Source organism: Crocodylus porosus, unplaced genomic scaffold (genome assembly GCF_001723895.1).
Source record: "Crocodylus porosus isolate Cpor-Errol unplaced genomic scaffold, CroPor_comp1, whole genome shotgun sequence".
Lineage (NCBI taxonomy): Eukaryota > Metazoa > Chordata > Crocodylia > Crocodylidae > Crocodylus > Crocodylus porosus.
In genome coordinates, this window is record NW_017728920.1 from 6,414,407 (window position 1) to 6,433,119 (window position 18,713).

At 43.2% G+C, this 18,713-nt stretch overlaps 2 protein-coding genes across 6 annotated transcripts in view; one reads left to right on the plus strand and one right to left on the minus strand.

The window, feature by feature from the left end:
• Window positions 1-9,658, plus strand: part of LOC109312478 (core histone macro-H2A.2) — a 41,196-nt gene extending 31,538 nt beyond the window's left edge. For both annotated transcript variants that reach the window (XM_019538533.1, XM_019538532.1), the window contains 3 exons: window positions 1,728-1,817; window positions 3,130-3,304; window positions 8,732-9,658. In XM_019538533.1, the coding sequence (XP_019394078.1) occupies window positions 1,728-1,817; window positions 3,130-3,304; window positions 8,732-8,897 (431 nt within the window). In that variant the 3' untranslated portion in view covers window positions 8,898-9,658. The remainder of the gene's footprint in view (window positions 1-1,727; window positions 1,818-3,129; window positions 3,305-8,731) is intronic.
• The window catches only part of AIFM2 (apoptosis inducing factor, mitochondria associated 2), a 29,965-nt gene continuing 20,702 nt past the window's right edge, over window positions 9,451-18,713 (minus strand). For 2 of the 4 annotated variants that reach the window (XM_019538527.1, XM_019538529.1), the window contains 3 exons: window positions 16,026-16,178; window positions 13,416-13,616; window positions 9,451-10,103 (listed from right to left, as the gene is read on the minus strand). In XM_019538527.1, coding sequence (XP_019394072.1) covers window positions 9,949-10,103; window positions 13,416-13,616; window positions 16,026-16,178 — 509 coding nt within the window. In that variant the 3' untranslated portion in view covers window positions 9,451-9,948. Of the gene's footprint in view, window positions 10,104-13,415; window positions 13,631-16,025; window positions 16,179-18,713 lie in introns of those variants that run through there. The other 2 variants (XM_019538530.1, XM_019538531.1) reach the window with 2 other exon arrangements.

Here is an 18,713-nt window from a genome sequence, read left to right on the forward strand (position 1 = left end):
GGATGGGGTCTGGCAGGGGTCCCCCTACGGTCCCCTCCCCCCTCCTCCAGCTGCCTCTCCCCCACCCCACACTTACCAGCACAGAGTCCAGGTCCAGCTCCCTCCTGCAGCAGGCGGGGACTACTCAAATTGCTGAAGCTCTCCAAATCTTTTCCAAGTCAATTTGGAGAGCTTCAAATCAATTTGTACCTTTTAATTGGTCCCGATTCATTTCAGATTTGGAGATTCAGCCACAGAATCGGGCCGAATCTCCTCAAATCAAATCAGCACCCAAAGCTTCGCACAGCCATAATAGCCTCCAAATATTTGCGACTAATCAGTGAATTGCTAACAATAGTCAAAATGCAGATAAGATGACAAATGCCATATGATCATGACTAAAATGGCATAAAAGTTGATATCAGTCATTTACCCTTTCATGTTAGGACTTACCAAATTCTCTGTAACCTGTAATAAACATTAATTGTAGACCTAATTAATAGCTGCAGCTTTTTCATTTATTTTCACTTTTTAAGAGTCTTCAGCTTTGTAAAGCACATGGAAACTTATTCTCTGAAATGACCACTTCTTATATCTATTTCTGAACTGTAATTGGTTTGAAAAATCCTGGAAGAAATTTAAACATATTGTAGTATTTCTAATCATGCTTTTCATTGTAAGATCTCATTTATTATATAAAGTTATGAGATATAAAGCCTGAGATCAGTTCTATAACCTAAGTAACATTATTTCCATTGTACATATGGAGAAACTGAAACACAGGAAGGTGAAGCTACTTGTCCAGGCTACATAATGAGTTAGTTGCATTGTCACGGGTAGAAGCTGGGGTTGGATCAGTGCTTTATACAATCCTCAGCAGGAATTTAATTCCCACTAGCATCCCAACTGTTTTGGTTCCTTTGTATAAATGATGGCCAGAAAGCAATTGAATTATTCCCTCCACTAATTTTAGAAGTCCCTTAAGATGCAATTTTTTTCTCTTCCTGCAATTTTTTAATTATTTCTGCACCAAGGAACTGAAGTGAAGTTGGGCGGAGGGGGAGAGGAAAGGGGGATATCACTAGCAGTAAACACTGCATCATCCTGCAGATTGCTGGCCCTGACTTAAATTAGCAGGTTTTTGGTACTGCTGGGGAAATTCTCCCTGAAGTCTCTTGCAAGATTTATCTTGCATTTTGATTAGAATTTGTCCATAGGCTGCACACATCTTAGATACTAGGTTCTCATGTTTTCATCCTTTTTAGGACTAGGAGAGGCAGACTCTCCAGTCCACAAGTGAAAAGGTGGATCAAAGTCAGCAACAACAAAAAATTGTCACATGCCACATAACATTCAAGAATTCAGCTAGCAAGCATGCATCTTGAATAGTCCCACAACAGTTTATTTTAGATGTAAGATTTAATAATAAGTTCATTCCACTAGTATCTCTTAACAGCAGGATCAAATTTAAGTTCACCTCTTCCTGGGTAACTGGCATTTAAAAACATTAGCAAAATGTAAACCTTTTACATTACCCTTCACATGTATGCCCTCTCTCTGTATATTTAAATTAGCATAAGTGAAAACAGGCGGTTTAGGATTGATAAGTAAACACTAGCTGTTAGTGTGAACCAAGATAATACATGTATCATTAAAAAAAAATTTATGGAGTTTAGTTTAGTTTAAAGAAATAAGATTCCTTATTCTGATATTTTGTTTGAAGTCAAGGTCCTTTGCTTTCATTGCAGGTAAGGCCTTGGAAAAGGCTGGAGGAAAAGAGTTCTTAGAAACAGTAAAAGAGCTCCGCAAATCGCAGGGACCTTTGGAAGTTGCTGAAGGTATACAGAGTTGCATTTAAAAATGTTTGCTCAAGGAAATATGTTTTTCTTCTGGTTGATGCTTAGTCTAGTTTCAAAAATCCCCAGAATAAGTAGCCTAGTTTTAAGTCCCATATGATGGGACATCCACTACTATCATTAGGAGGTTTTTAGACAACTTTGTCATCTGACTCTCACATTCAGTCGTAAATACATGCTGCTTCCCCCCCCCCCATTAAACATCACAGAAAATATCAATAGAAAAGAAACAGGTTAGACTATAAATGTGCCACCCTGCCCTGCCTTTTGCCTAGCTCCACACTAAAAGGATTGGAAATGTTTTCTGTGGGCGACAGCTTTTATTGGACCAACTGCATGGTTGCATTCAGTTTACCTGTGCTCCTCAACCATGTGCTGCTGCAGTAAAAGTGCCCTGTGCACCTGCTGCTCAGCAGATGGGGGAAGGCTGTGGCATACACACACACTCTCTCTTCCTGCATTAGAGTTCACTGATCAGCCTAAAGGAGACTAAGGTGGATCATGCTTCAGCTCTCCCTGGTTTGACCCTGCACAGCATTTCCCAGAAACAGACCAGGAGAAGGTAGAACTGTTCTGGGTGCCTGTTTACAGAAAGAGCATTGTGGGGTGTCGGTAGACCAGGAAGAGCTGCAGCCCAAGCGACCTGTCCTGCCTGCTTCAGGCTGATTGGAGAACTCCAGTACAGGAGGAGCCCATGTGCTGGAGCCCTGCACATGGGGCAGTTCTACTTGGCTGCTGTTGCAGCAGTGGCACTTGCATCACAACACTCCGGAGGCAGGTCTCATAGCACTAAGTTGAGAACTACTGACCTCAACATTCCCATTCCTTTATTTGTGACTCTTATGATCTTTGTGCCTGAATTACCCAGCTGTACAATGAAGATACCACTTCTACCTAATCCCCCATGGATGCAGTGAAGATAAATTCATTAACATTTTTAAAACACCCAGATACAATAGCAAGATCAAGCAGAAATACCATCAAGAAATTAATAAGTTTGTATTCAGTACAGGGCTGATATGGGACCACACACTGAAGAAGATGAAAAGAAATATTGAGTAACTGCCTATTTATCAGATGAGGCAGGTGTCCTGGGGAAAAAAATTCTGTGTGATCATGTAATTAATGAGTGCATCACAAAAGGGCCAAGTTCAGGTTGCAACGGAATGCTTAATTGTGGCAGGTTTAATGTAATTAGTGCAGTGAGTGGGGTACTCTGGGATGGAACATCCTATGTAAATGTAAAATGAGCTTATGACAAATCAGGCATTGTCTTTTCTTCTTTATGCATTAGCTGCTCTCACCCAGTCCAGTGGGCTTGCAGCAAAGTTTGTCATCCATTGTCACATCCCCCAGTGGGGTTCAGACAAATGTGAAGAACAGCTGGAGGAGACAGTAAAGAACTGCTTAACAGCTGCTGAAGACAAGAAGTTGAAGTCAGTGGCTTTCCCCCCATTTCCCAGTGGCAGGTATGAACACCAAAAAGAGGCTTATGTTATTACAGAAGGACTATTTTAAAAGGCATCTGACAGGAAAGGGGATTATCAGAGGCAAGATCCTGCTCCCATTAGTATAAATGGCAAAACTCCAGTTGGTTTCAATAGTGTAAATTTCAGTGCATTGTGCTTTTTCTTATTAAAAGTGTTAAGTATAATTTCTGCATGAAAGATTATAATCGATTATGTAGAAAGTAAAGATACTCCTGTTTGGTACACCATACATCTAGTCAACCAACTACATTTTGTATTGCTGATGAGTAATTTCCAGTTACTTAATTCTCACTGCATTAGCTCACACCCCCACCTAGTGTCAGTGGTGTCCCTCACTATAAAACTCTATTAGTTCCAGTGAAGTTGTACCAGTAGAGTCCAAGATAAGCAATAATGAACCAAGTAGCCAAGTGGTTTGAGAATTCTGTCACCTCAGCAATTTCAGAAAGCCAGGGAAATCTGGGTTTGTTTGCAAAAAAGTCAGGGGTGGCCAACCTGTGGTGCACGTGCCACTGCACATGGCAGATCAAAGAGGGCAGCACAGCAGCAGACAGGGAAAAAGCAAAGAGCAGAACAGCAGATGGGTCAGGGAGAGGGAGCACAAGGAAGGAAGCCGAACAGCAGAGGAATGGGATCAAAGTGGCAAAGTGAGAAGAGTGCAGAGCTGATTTGTGATACACCTGTCAAAAAGGCTGGCCCCCACTGGTATAGGTAATACCAAGAAGCTACATTATATCACATTGCTTAAAATGTTTTCTTTAAGAACAAAGCAACTTTTTAAAGACCATGATTCTGCCCTGAAAAGCAAATATGAAAACAAACAGTTGTGGGACAACAGGTTTGTTTTTCAAGAACTTGTAGATCAAATGTTCTTGGGTTTACAGTGAAAGAAGACATTTTTGGGGGTCAGCGGTTTTAGTTTTTTGGGGGGTTTTTTGGCTGCCAATCCATTGTTAATAAGGTAATGCAAGCTAAATTAAGCCTACACTTACACAGCTTTGTTGGCTGCAGCTTTGTTGGCTGCAAATTATGCCTTCTGTTGTATCTGTACAACCTTTTATCTTTTGAGTTTTATACAGCTTTAAAATAGTGGAATGTTATAAACAATGTTGCTTGTTGTGTGCAAGGAATAGAAATACAATATAATTGTAATGTGTGTGTTGTTTCATCAGTGTATTGTTCCCTACTTTAAGAGCATTTTAGTCATAGTCAAGCCTGATAGCTCAACTATTAAATTTTGATTTTTAAAAATAGATTTGAATTATAGTTTTCAGAATAGGAAAGTTTCCCCTATAATCCCTAGTTCCTTCCTAGAATGTTGTTATATACATTTCACTGTTGTTGCTCATATATCCCAATTGTCTTTGCTTGCTTGATGCTTACTGAGATTTCAGCACCCTGAAGAGGTGGAGCTGGACTATTAGGAGGCATTATGACACCAAGGACTTCAGTGCTGGATTATGCAGCAAGCTTCTCAGCACTAATTTCTTCTATGCTACTTTTTGCAGCACCAGTATCCATATTGGGCATCAGTGCCATCAGCCTTGATAGATTTTATTTCTGGACCGAGATTCATACCACTCTTTCAGTATCAGGAAAACATACGACATGGGAGGACCACCTGCTGTTAGAGGAACTGATATTTTCATAGCTTTCCATTGGGGTGAACACCTACTCCATAATAATGGAGCTCACACTTCCATTGGCATTAAAAATATCCTACTCCCGGGGTTGATTACCTTGCTACCTGCTTTGAAATTTAATATTCCATCTTGACAGCCCATTCCTTAACTATGGAGCTCTCATACTCATCTCCTGGAGTACAGTGGTCTAAAGTTGCAGCAGGGGAAGTTTAAGTTGGACATTAAAAAAAACTCTTTCACTAGGAGGGTAGTAAAACACTGGAACAGGTCGCCCAGAGAGGTTGTGGATTCTCGATCCTTGGAGGTTTTTAAGACCCAGCTGAACAAAGCCTTTTCTGGGATGATCTAGTTAGGGATGGTCCTACTTTAGCCAAGGGATTGGACTAGATGACCTCCTGAGGTCCCTTCCAACCCTAATTTTATATGATTCAGTGATTCTATGAAATGCAGTAGAGAAATCCTGTACTTATTTCCCAAAGGTTCCTTCTTATGCATTCTGAGAGTCAGAAAGAGAGAATTCTTTTTCTACAAAATTCTCGGATTATAAGGGTAAGCAAATGGTCCAATACCCTTCCGCATGGCCTCCTCATTCTTATCTTTACAATATTCCATCATTACTATATTAGAATCCTTTACTGTGCATGCGTTAATCACCTGCACAACCCCTATTCCAAGGCAAAAATCTATGGTGTCAGACAAGAAAATACAATTGTGAGCCAAAACAGGAAATTTCCTTTTTGCAAAGGAAAAACATCGAAGACTGAACTGAAAAAATATCAGCAGCAGTACTGTCTTCATTCCATCTCCCCTAATATTGTAAGAACTTCCAAAGATCTGCTCAGGCAGATAGCCAAGTCTCTGCCACATTCCACCAGAAAAAGGCTGCAGGAAATTCCGTGTAGACTGCTAGATATTTTTTCCTATGCCTTGATGCTGAACCTGTAGAAATCCCCATCAATAAGACTACTGGGTCCTGACAGACTTCTTTGATAATCATTTAGAGACAGGGTATTGAATGCCATCTGCTAGGGGTAAAAAAAGCTTTACATGAATCCAGTATCTGGCTCATTGGTGGCTGCAGCAACTGATGAACAAAAACCTGGAGCATTAAGTGAAACAGAGCCCAAATGTATTCATTTATTTGATTAGAAATATTACTCCTCCTCCTACAGTTCAGAATTCCTAACTATCAAGCATTGTTGGCCCCTTAGAATGTTTGAAAGCTTTATAGATTTATTAATAAATACCTCAAATAAGCAGGGATGAGCTTAAATCTTTAATAACAACAGGATGTTATCTAAAATGTCCATACAGGCAGCTGTAGACAGTGCTTCATGAGCTATGGCCATGAGTCAGAGGCAGGGGTATACGTGGCTCTAAAGTTAGGTATTTCACGGGAAATACAAACTACTATTCCTCACTGGAGGTGTTCTTACGTGGAATAATATTTTGCCTCACATTAACCTTAAATATAAGCATTATAGCACTATAAGCATTATTATAACCTTAACTATTAACCACATCAACTATAAGCAGAGTTAAAAACGAACAGGTTAACTAAGCACATTGTGGAAAACCAAAGGTGTTTAAGAACAAGTTAAACAAATCTGGCAAGAATGGCCCACATATCATGCCTCAGACCAGGGGAATGGACAGAATGACATTTTAAAGTGCCTAACAGTTCTGTATTTCTGTGATTTCTCCCCAGTCACTGAACCTGGTAACAGTAGATTGCTGGTCCCTAGAGATGGTCTCAGTAGCTTATTTCATACAGTTCTGTTGTAAAATGAGCCTTCACCATCTACCCCAGACCTTTTTAGGGATCCTTCTTAGGAAACAGTATTACAACAGTAGGTAGCCTTCAAAAGAAAAAGGATCTAGTCCAGTACAAATGGAGGAGAAACTTTTCCTTTACTTCCTTATACTGAAGGACAAGGTGGCAGCAGGGAGGGAGGGAAATGACATGCAATTCTAGATTTCACAGGATTCACTACCTTTATCTGGTGCTTCATATTCAGATTGGTGTCCTTAGCCTCTATAACAGATATAATTCCATATCTAGATCTGCAAGGATTGATTTGCAGCTCATAACCTATAGGATATCTGCTTCTATATATCCAGTGTGCAGGAAGTACTTAAGATTCCAAATGGGACAGACCCACCTTCAAAACAAGGTTTTACACTTTGATCTGTCTAGACCAGCAGGGATGTTCAGCAGAATCCTAGCAATTGTGATTGCTAACCTGAAGAGGAGACAAGGGCATAATCTATACATGTCCAGACAACCAGCTCACCCAGGAAAATTCACTACAACAGGAAGAAAATTATATCCATCAGATTATTCAGCTATTTGTTGCCTTTTTTCTAACAACAAACAATAAAAAGTTCTTGAGAACACTGACACAATAAATAGAATTCAAAGGATTTGACACAAAAGCCCAAACCTCTCTGTCCCAATACACATTTGAAAACTTTTCCAGCCATATAACTCAACTTCAAACAATACTATAGGCAAGAACTTGTCAAAATGTTCTCAGATATATGGTCTGTAGTATGTCACATTACACCTATACCAAGTACTGGGTTGGCCAAAATCTGTGTGTGTAGTAATGAAAAAGCAGCATGCCTCTGGTTTTTTTTGCTAAAGACCCTAACAAGCTATGCAGCAGAATGTCCCTCCCAACAAAAACTTTACTGACATGTATAGCTATTCTGGGAAGAGACAGCTACGTGGACCACTGTCAACCCGTAAGGCATACAAAGTTTGCAAGGCTTGGATGAGGTTTGTATCGCTGATTCAGGGATTAACTATTCAAAATTATGATCAACAAGAATCATATTTTATATAAAAAACAGATGAGGTACTATCAAATATAAGTAAAAAGCTACTTACCTTCACAGTAACAAGTTCATGATGTGTTGTCCAGCAAGTCTTATGATAGTGGGATTCTGCAGAAAGATGCAAGCAGAAATTAGACCCATGCTGCCATTTATGACCTCAGTATAGGGGCCTGAGGACATTCAAAATGCACTTGCTGCCCTGCTGAACACTGCTCACCAAGAAGGTGCTTAAGTGCACGGGGCATATGCACACTAAGAGTAGAAGACAGAACTTTGTGAAGAACTCCAGGTAGCATAGAGATAAGTACATTTTGCTTTTTAAATTAAAAAAAATATGTAGCCTTTGAAACCAGCAAAAGCAACCAACTTTGGATTACATTCCTCAAGTTTCAGAATCTATTCCTTTTATGTTCAAAAGATAATTCGTTTAATTTTGGGCTTTTTATTTTTAAAGGAAAATGGTTTTACAGCTAGAAAATGTGTTTCCACCCCCTCTGGATCAGGGCATTTGGGGATGAAGGGGAGGGACTGGGAACATGCTGCTGTTACTTGAATTTTAGAACACCGCTACACACACTTCAAAACATGGGCCACTGATAGAAGGATTCAGTGCTGAAGATGAGCACTAAAAGTTGTATGGTTCTAATAGAAATTAAAAAGAAATTGTAAATGTTTTACAGCCTTGTTATAGAAATGGCTGTTAGCAACCAGCCTAAAATAGCAATGTTAATTCACTGACACTATGACAGTGTCAGAGTTTTACTTCTTGACTTGCATATTTTAAATTTGCAACCAATCATTCATCTAAGACATGTAAAAGTAGACCTACATTTTATTGTTTTTAGTGTTGTGTATATAAGGCTTCCCATGCATCCATGGCAGAGACTAACTTCAATTTTCTTTTTTTTCCCCTACTGCATAGAAATTGCTTCCCAAAACAGACTGCAGCCCAGGTGACTCTCAAAGCCATTTCCACCCATTTTGATGACACCAGCTCTTCCTCCTTGAAGAACATTTACTTTCTGCTCTTTGACAGTGAGAGCATCGGCATCTATGTGCAAGAAATGGCCAAGCTAGACACCAAGTAGCAATGACAGCCAAATTAAACTTTATTTTTCAACATAAATTTGAGTAGCATTAAAAGCATTAGAGGTTTTATTTTTAAAATGTGCTGAGGAGGGGGAAATGATAGTAGTGTGATGTTTTGTGACTTGATGGAGAGCTTTTGCTATGGATGAGAGGGTTTAGTCCGTGATTACTTCATGCTGTTGGCACCCTCTACCATTTCGTATCACCTAGAAGAAATCTTAATTACTTTACCAGCTCTCTTCAGGAATTTGTTTGTGTCTCCTTGTTCTTTTAGCTTAGGACTTCTAAAAGTAACCTCATTTTAGATTTGTAGCAATGAATTTTACACACACATACCTTGTTTAAAGAAAGCTCTTAATTTTGTATTCCCTTTTCTGTTCTTGAGGGTGGATGGCAAAAATGTTCATTTTTTGTCTACATTCCATGGTGGAGAGAGAATTTCAAAGACAACGCATGATGAGCTTCTATTTTGTTTTAGTTCATAATCTCTGTAATTACTGAGGATATTTCATCTTGGATTTTTTGTTTTATAAGAAAAAACAAAAAAGAAAAAAAAGTGCCCAGTGTATTTATTATAAACTTTCTATGAATTTAAGACACATTTCATCCTCTTCCCACATACACACGCACATACACACTCAGCAGTATCTCCAGTGGGTGAGAGTTTTTGACGCATGTATATCAGGCACAAATAAAGCGTGGGTGGTATTGGGCAAAAATGGATGGCTTTTGGAGCCATTTTTCCACTGCTGTTCAAATTTAAAAAAAAAAAAAAAAAAATCAGTATCAACTGAATTCCTTTATTTTAGCATGTGAATTAAATAGAAAAGTTTCATGAAGAGTTACTGTCTGTGCAGATTATCTGAACACTAAACACCTTTAAAAAAAAATGACATTCATAATAGATGCCCTTTAGTACAATATCTATTCATCACCAATGCCAGTGCAGTTCATGTATTTTTTTTTTTTTTAAATGATGCACATTTTAATGCTTTCCAACTATTAATCAGTTGCTGCATTTCCTTGCCTCTTCAAGATTGTCCCTTTTGATTAATGGGGCATAGTTTGCCCCATAGTCTTCCAGCTCTTAGAGATGAAAAGATCCCGGCTCTTGGCAATAGTCACCAAAAGACGTCCCACGTAGCATCCATTAATCTGGCCTACCCCATCATTCCTGCCCATTGACAGCAGGAAGCTTAATGATCCTAGATAGGAGACAAAAAAAAGCCATTTAACTGGAAGGAAGAAGAGTAATTTAACCAAGAGTGAAACTGGTTATAGCAAATCCATTCTCATTCTGTAGGTCTGAAGATAAGCATCCAGCAGATTAAGATCCAGGGGGGCGCAGCAGTGTGGTTGCACTCTCCCCGTCTGCCGATGCCTCTGGCTGACCCAGGCACAGGGGAAACTTGTCATATGCAGCAGCTTGGGTTTGGCAGAGGGCAGCTGGCAGGTTTCCTTCCCATACCTGCTCCCTGCCGTTTCCTATAGCCCAGAGGTGGGCAATTACGTTGGGTGCAGGGCCACTTACTGAGTTTTGGCAAGTCATCGAGGACCACGTGGTTAGCCCCACCAACCCCTTGACAAATGTGCCACCTCATGGTTGCTATCTTGGGACCAGAAGTCCAACCCCTAGCCCCTGACCCTTGCCACCAGAAGTCCTTCCCCTTGTCCCCTGGAAGTACTCCTTTCAGCAAGGCAGTTTGCCATCTTGGAACCAGAAAAGTACTAAATTCCTGCAAGCCTGGCACCGGGGCACCAGCATGGGCCCTGTACTCCCGCGCACTGCCATTTCCATCCCCGTTTGCCGCTGCTGTCTTTCTCTTGTCACTTCCTGCTCCCCCCCTCCGGCTCATGCCTCCAGCACCACATCCCAACTGCTCCTGCAATCCTGGTGATGCAGCCACGAACTGGATGGCGCCAGAGCCGCCGGCAGGGGCGAAGGGGCAGCAAGCAGGAGCACGGAGCGCAGCAACAGCTGGGTGGGAGCACAGGGCCCGCACCGGCAGTGGGGCCCAGAGCGGGGCAGCACGGGGTCTGGGCCAGCAGAGATCTACAGAGCCGGGCTGGCTCTTCCCCTCCCTGCTTGAGGAGCGCAGCCCGGCTCCATACAGTCCCTGCTGGCCCGAACCCCATTTTCCTGGGCAAAAACTCGGCGCGAAGGAAAGTAGCTCCCTCCCCTCGCCGCCACCAGGTAGTTTTAGCTGCATCCGCGCAGCCCCAACAACTGGGGCAATTGCCCATGGTCCTCCCCTGCCTCCCTACCCCTACTTATCTGAATTTCCCACTCCAGCGCAAGAAGGCACAAACAGCCCCACAGTCCCAGGCCAGAAGCCGCTGTTAAGCAGGGGCTTCTGGCTGCGGGAATGGGGCCAGGAAGGCCTTGCTGTTCAGGGTCCTGCCATGGCTTTCTCTGGGTCCTACTGCTCCTGGCTCCTGTCATCTTTGGCAGTCAGCCTGGGGCAAATATTAATTTTCTAAATTTTTTAGGGGCCCTGCAGGCTGGATAGAACTAGTAGGGTGGTGGGAAGGAGTGGGGGGCAGGTAGGAAGTAGGTCCTGGAAGGAAGAACTTGTATGCTGCTGCTACTGTCTATGGCTGAGCCTGGCTTGCTGCACGGTTGCTTCCCACAAGCCTTGGTTAGAGCAGGGCAGAAACAGCTCTGGGGTTCTCCCCATACCACAGGCAGTGGGAGCAGCAGTGGTGGGCACCTGCTCCCTGCTTAGTTTACTGTTGTTCTCCACAAGCCTGGAACCTCCAACCACGCCTTGCCCCAATCCTCCTATGGTCTTTAGGGTGGTGCATTGTACCCCTTCTTGAATAAATCTGGATCTCTCCATGTTAGTACCGATGCATGTCACAGGACAATGAGACCATACCCCACGGGGAAAAAAATCCTTAAGATATCCCAACACCACTGTTCTTCAGATGGCCCAGTTCTATAGCCAATACTGCCTGGACAGCCTGTCTCAGAATTTTTTCCCCTATATGCACCAGGGAAGCAAGAAGCTCATCAGCTTCAGCATTTTCTCTTCTCATCAACCTAGCCTAAGCTGCTGTTCCAGGCTCCAGGAAGTCTTAGTCACTCAACCAGAACTTCTGGCTTCCAGGTCTTCTGCTGGCTGGTTCTACAGAAGAGCAAAGGAAGCATGCACTGTAACCCAATTGCTTCTTCCTTATGGAAGAAGGTGGAGAGCAAGAAGCATCTTCAGGCCAGCTCTAACAGAGTGAGGAATCAAGAAAACATGATTTTTGAATTCTGAAGAGAATTTTGTACAGGGAAAAAAGAAGGTTTAGCTAAATGGCAAACTCCACAATTACAGAATCACAAACTATCTGGTATTCAAATATGAACCGTCTCATTCATTCATTGCCACTGGCTCAGGCTCCTTGCAGTTGGACAGCAGTTGTACTCAGGTCACTGTATGTTTATAAAAACAACCTAGAAAAGGTTGTGTTTGGGGTGGTTGTTTTGTTTGTTTTGGGGGGGGGGAGGGGTTAGACTGAAAGCTGAAATTCTGGAAAATAATTTTGAAACAAGGAAAAGTCTACTGCAAATGCATGGAATCACAGAAACACTGGGCCCCATAAGGAGTTTGCACAGCTATGCCCTTTAATTCTCACAGTTTACCAAATTGTAAATAAGGTTGCCTTGGTGCATCCCCTTCCCTCTCCCCTGGTCCTAGGCCAGAGTTAACTTTCTGATAAACTGAAAGGGATAGGGAGGAGGGGGGGAGCAGATTCCAGTACCAAGGCTGATGACAAGAATTGTAAGAGGTGGCATATTTATACTTCTAAATACAATGAACCTACTTCCCACTTCCCTGCTGCATACTACTCTAAACTTAAGAGTAACACCACTGAACTCATGAAGTTATACCAGTGTAAGACTAGATTTGCCTCTGAAGTGTGATTGCAAATTATCAGCATAGCCACCCCAGAGTTCTTGGAATACCTGCACATGAACTGGCATCAGAAGTGAGCTGGCAGCACGCTCTGCTTCTTGCAGTACCTCACAGCTTAATCAGCAAATGATCATTAGGAATGTAGGTAGTAATACTAGTAAATATTCGCACAAGAAGTGCCATTGATTTAAATCAGATTAATTGGCTGACGAAAGGCCTGTTGTACAATTAAGATTTTACAGGTTCAGGTCCTAAAAAAAAGCTTTAAGTTAAAGAGTCTCCTGACCTTAGGCTGTAATATCTTAATGTTATAAGCAACTCACTAAGACAATGATTTCTTTTACAAATAGAAACCACTACATATACTCACCAGTCTCCTGGTAATCAATCAACAATTGTGAGAAAGAAAACTAAGCACCAGTTAATCAATATTATCCTTGTTTAGCTTACTCTTTTGTTTCTGCCAAATTCAAATTCAAATTTTATGTACTTTCCTTCAATGTCTAAATAGTCCCATATAAGTTTTAGATCTACATATCCCTTCAAAATAATTCCCTCAGAAATAAAGGAGGATTCCATCAGCTAAGATTTAGGAAGAGAGTCCAGCTTTACCTGGCTGATAGGTTTTCAGAGGTTTCTGTGTCAGACTGTTGATGATGTTGGCCACCACAATGTTGGCATGGAGCCCTGCATGGTACGCCATCTTCGGCTCCTTCACATCAGCACAGTCACCAATCGCATAGATGTTATCATAGCCTTCCACCTGAAGGTGCTTGTTAACTTTTAAAGCACCATTACTTGCCATCTTGTCCTCTGTTTTAATCAACCCAAAAACAGAAAGCCAACAAACTGTGCATTAGTTGAATTAGCAATTAAATGAATACTACATGACAATGACAAATGACAAAAGACACTCAGGAAATTCCCCAGATGCTGGTAAATCAATTAACAGAAATTACATTGTGCATACCAGGGAAAGGTGTGGAGAGAGGAGGAAAGCAAAGCTTGATTAAACATATTTACTCCTGCAAGACAGGCAAAAGGCAGTACTTCCGGGTCTGCCAGGGAGCACACGGGGGGGCCCCCCCACACCCCACAAGCCACCGGCTCAGCGACTGGTGCCTCCTGGGTGGGGGGGGGGGTAGCATGCACCCAGCAGACCCAGGAGTGGACCGGAAGTACTTCTGGGTTCATTGCCAAGCACATGAAGGACCCCTCCGCACCCCTGTGGGACGCTCCATGCGCCCCAGCATTGCAGCGTTCGCAAGCCGTGCTGGTACCTTGAGGTACGTAGAAAAAACATTTAAAGCTGTGTCTATGTCCGAATTGCTGATTCTCTGAATCAGCATCCAATCTTCAGATTCGGATCTGGCCGAATCAAATCAGGAAGTGAGTGATCCGAATCAGCGAATCAAACCACTGTCCTCAGTTCAGGCCAAATCCAAATCGAATACGGCCTGCTTCACGCACACGTGGTGGGCAAGCCAGGATCATAAGGTGGCAACTGCACAGGGCCAGGGCTGTGATCTGATCCCCTCTGCCCGCACAACCAATGCTATTGCTAAGAAGTGCAGGAGATGGATCACAGCTCTGCCCCAGGCCCTGGCCCTACCACCCTGCTATCCCGGCCCTCGTCCCTGCATACCTATTCCACTCCTGGACGGCGCTTCCTGTCTGCCTGCAGCTTCATCCCATCTGTTTGGTTGAGTGCACCCTGCCCTGTGGGAGTCCTGGCCCAGACTCCATGGAGAAACCAGCGGCCCTCCTGTCGGCTCTGCCTGGCGCCCTGGTAGTGGGTGTGGGGCAGACTGGCAACAGCAGCCAGGCAGAGTGAGCTGCCACTGAGGGGGGATGCCATGTTGCCCCCACTGCACAGTGCACCTCAGGCAGCAGGGCTGGCCTCACATGCCACAACCCAGGGTTGCCCCCATGCTTGAGCTGGGCAGGGCTGAGGGACCCACTGCAGGCTGGACAGAATCCCTTGGTGGGCTGGATCCTGCCTGCAGGCCATATTTTGCCCACCCTGGGTCAAAAGCACCATTACTAATACATGTGTAGTACAAACAAGTCTATATGCCAAAGAGTTCTTGAAGGGTATTGAGCTTTATGCACTTATTTGCTACAGAATCGTATGTCTAATGATTGCCTTGGATGACAGGTGTAATTAATTTGATAGAATGAGTGCAGTCATTAGAGAATATTTGTCCTCAGCCTGCCAACTACATGGTTTAGCATATCTGACATTCTCTATAGTTAACCACTCCAGAATTGAAACAGCAACTGTGGTGGGTCAGGATGGTAAGAACTGGAGTGAATCCTGGACTTACAGAATCATAGAAAATGAGGGTTGGAAGGGACCTCAGGAGGTCATCTAGTCCAACCTCCTGCTCAAAGCAGGACCAACACTAGCTAGATCACCCCAACCTAGGCTTTGTCTAGCCAGGTCTTAAAAACCTGCAAGGATGGAGAGTTCACAACTTCTCTGACTAACCTGTTCCAGTGTTTTACTACCCTCCTCATGAAAAAGTTTTTCCTAATATCTAACCTAAACTTCCTTTGCTGTAACTTGAGACCATTGTTCCTCATTCTGTCATCTGCCACCACTGAGAACAGTCCAGCTCCATCCTCTTTGGAACACCCCACTTCAGGTAGCTGAAGACCGCTATTAAATCCCTTTTCAGTCTTCTTTTCTCCATACTAAATAAGCCCTATTCCCTCAACCTCTCCTCAGAAGTCATGTTCCTGAGCCCTCTACCCATTTTCTTTACCCTCCTCTGGACTCTTTCCAATCTGTCTACATCTTTTCTGTAGTGGGGGGCCCAAAACTGGACAGAGTACTCCAGATTGCTTTACTAAGGTCAATGGAAATTTTGTCATGGTCTTCAGTGGGGCTAAGATTTAACCCCAGAACTACAAATGTTAGAGTGCATTGGGAGTTCAGCTAGTAGCAGGAAAAGGTAAAGAGAAAAATGTAAACAAGTGGGAGAGGGCATATATTTATGCCCTCTCCCACAAACTCCCCCAAACCAAGATGTAAAAGCAAGTGTAAACTTTGACCAGAGATTAGACACCATTAACAATACCAAATTAATTGTCAACAGTTTGCAAAATATCCTTAGCATAGCATTGCATGCCAACCACTACCAAGTCAAATTTGAAGCATTTTATTACAAGGATTGAAGAAAGTGGTCTGTTACACTCTATAAAGTAGTTTTCACTTACTGAATGCAGTGTTATATGCTGATGAATTGATCTTTATCCCAGTGCAGAGAATCACCAGGTCAGCAGCAATCTCTGTGCCTTTATCTGTCTTTACTACCATATCCTCTTGGAACTGATTTAATGTCAGCATCTGCAGGTTGCTGACACTTTCACCTGTTGTAAAAAGCAGAACGGAGGTCTTTGTGATCATCATTAGTAGATTAAAGCACTACCCTCTAGGCAGCATATGCTACATCCTTAGGTACCAAAGCCTAGCATGTCATTCCCATTTCTTTTTAAAATGGCATTAAATGCTTTTATAAGGAACATTTAGAATACTGATAAAGACAGAAAATCTATTTCACACAGAGAATATTAATATATCCCCTACACCAGTGACTCTCAGCCACTTTAGACTTGAGTCACCCCTAGATAGACTTCAAGCACTCCTGGATTCACTTACATTACTCCTCAGAAAATGCCAACTCTTAGTTTTTACTCTCTGACTATTGAAAAATAATAGAGCAGTTTTTCTGTTGCAAAGAACCTGGAAAGACCACAATTATGAATTTCTGTTTGAAATCTCTGTGCATCTTGTGAAACATACCTGCAAACCTAACAGTGCTAACTTTGTGTGGCACCTATGAAAGGATCTCAAGGCACCCTAGGGTGCCATTGCACCCTGGCTGAGAATCACTGCCCTTAACCTTTGTTTCAGACACAAAGAACCACATACTGTTTCTGCCAGAAAACTGGAATACATCATAATCTTTGTTCTGAATTTCTACTATTCATTTTTATATTCTGTAAGGCACCTTCACTTCCAAGGGGCATCTTTCATCTCTGCAGCTAGGCCACGAGTCCTTCCATTATCAGAAAGGCTTGCTCCCATAACGGTCTGAACTAGAGGCACACCAATACATTGGTCCGATATTGGATCAGCACCAATATAAAGAAAATTGTCTATATCGAAAACTCGGCCTGATGTGACTGATAATTTTGCTGATAAATGGCCTGTGCATGCACACAGCCACAACGCAGCACATGGGCAGTGAGGAGCATGGCCCAGCAGCTGGTAAGTCTGGTGTGGTCGGAGGGAAGAGACAGATCAGAGCCAGAGGGGGAGGGGGGCACACAGAACAGAGCCGTAGCTTGTCCAGGGGGTGCAGGGAGGTGGGGAGGGGGCTCCCACTGCTGCACACCACTCATCTGGTGGCTTGTTCAGCTGCTCCTGCCACTTATCCAGGAGGGCATGTGCCCCTGGATCTGTATGGGACAGGGCCATGGTGAATTTTTGGATGGCTGCAGCCCCTCCACCCCCTCCCAGCGCTGCCACTGACCACCCTGAGAGCAGCCCAGCCGAGCCCCGGCCCTGGCCAGCCCTGCACAGATCTGGATCCCCACCCTGTGCCCTCCCAGGGTGCAGAGTGGTGGGAACCACACACCCCCTCCCTGGACAAGCTGCGGCTGTGCCCCACACACCATCTTGCCATGGCTGGGCAGCACCTGCCCCAGCCCCTGTCCCAGTCCCACTCACTCCCTCACCACAGGGATCTGCCACCCCACATCCCTTCCCACCACAACAGACTTACCAGCTGCACTCAGCTATATCAGAAATTGAATCGGTATTGGCCAATATGCTTTCTTAAAAATCAGTACCAGCCCCAAAAATCTCTATTGGTACACCCCTAGTCTGAACAGCTCGTATGTGGTGTTGGGTGCCATTCTTCTTCCCCTGAAGTCAACACTGTTGTACACCAAGCAGCTTACATTGCTAGATGCTGAAATATGGATTTTGGCCCTTGCATTTAAAAAAAAAAATGGCAATATGTTATTATATGTATAACTGATGGCATTGCCTATAGTTAATATTGCCCTACACTTTCCATTAGAAGCAACTCAAAATAAAGAGCAATAAAGAACTGCCAAATTTTAACCAGTTAGGATTGAAATTTTTATGCCAGCTGCTTGTCTCAAGCCAGCATTTTCAATTTTCACTAATATGATTCAGCTATTTCAGAGCGTGAGACTGCATAAAATAATTACATGGTTTTGCCCATAAAATTTGTCCACCAATTTTACTGACTGGCTCTATAATTTCCATGCTTTCGAACATGGAGGGAGGCTTACCAATGATGAAAGTTAGGAATAGGCCCCAAAGAGAACTACATTAGATTGACCCATACCTGTAGGGGGCAGATTAGAAAAGCAAAGGTGGTGACTGAATTTATGTTAGCAAACAAAACAAAAAATCAAGGACAATAAGAAGTCCTTCTATAGGTATGTAGGTAACAGAAGGAAAACTAGTGGAAACATGGGACCACTGCTCAATGCATCTAGACACCTGATTACCAACACCAAGGAGAAAACTGAATTCCTGAATGAATACTTTACATCTGTATCCCACCAGTCTGAGTAATAGCCTGCCAAATGCAAATATGACACAGAATAGTCATGGTAGGGATGATCACCTACCAACAGTCAATGTAGAGCTCATGTGCAGCTGATGAACTCAGACTAGTGGGGCAAGTGCAACAGCACATGGAAGAGGGGGTTGCAGCCTCCCCACCAGAGCTGTCCCCTAGGGGTGTCTAAAGCCCGGGGAATATTAGTCCATGTGGGGCTAGGGGGTGGTGAGCAGCTGAAGCGTGGAGTGAGGGGGGGTGTGGCTTGAGCAGCCAGAGTGCTGAGCAGGGAAGTGGCAAGTGG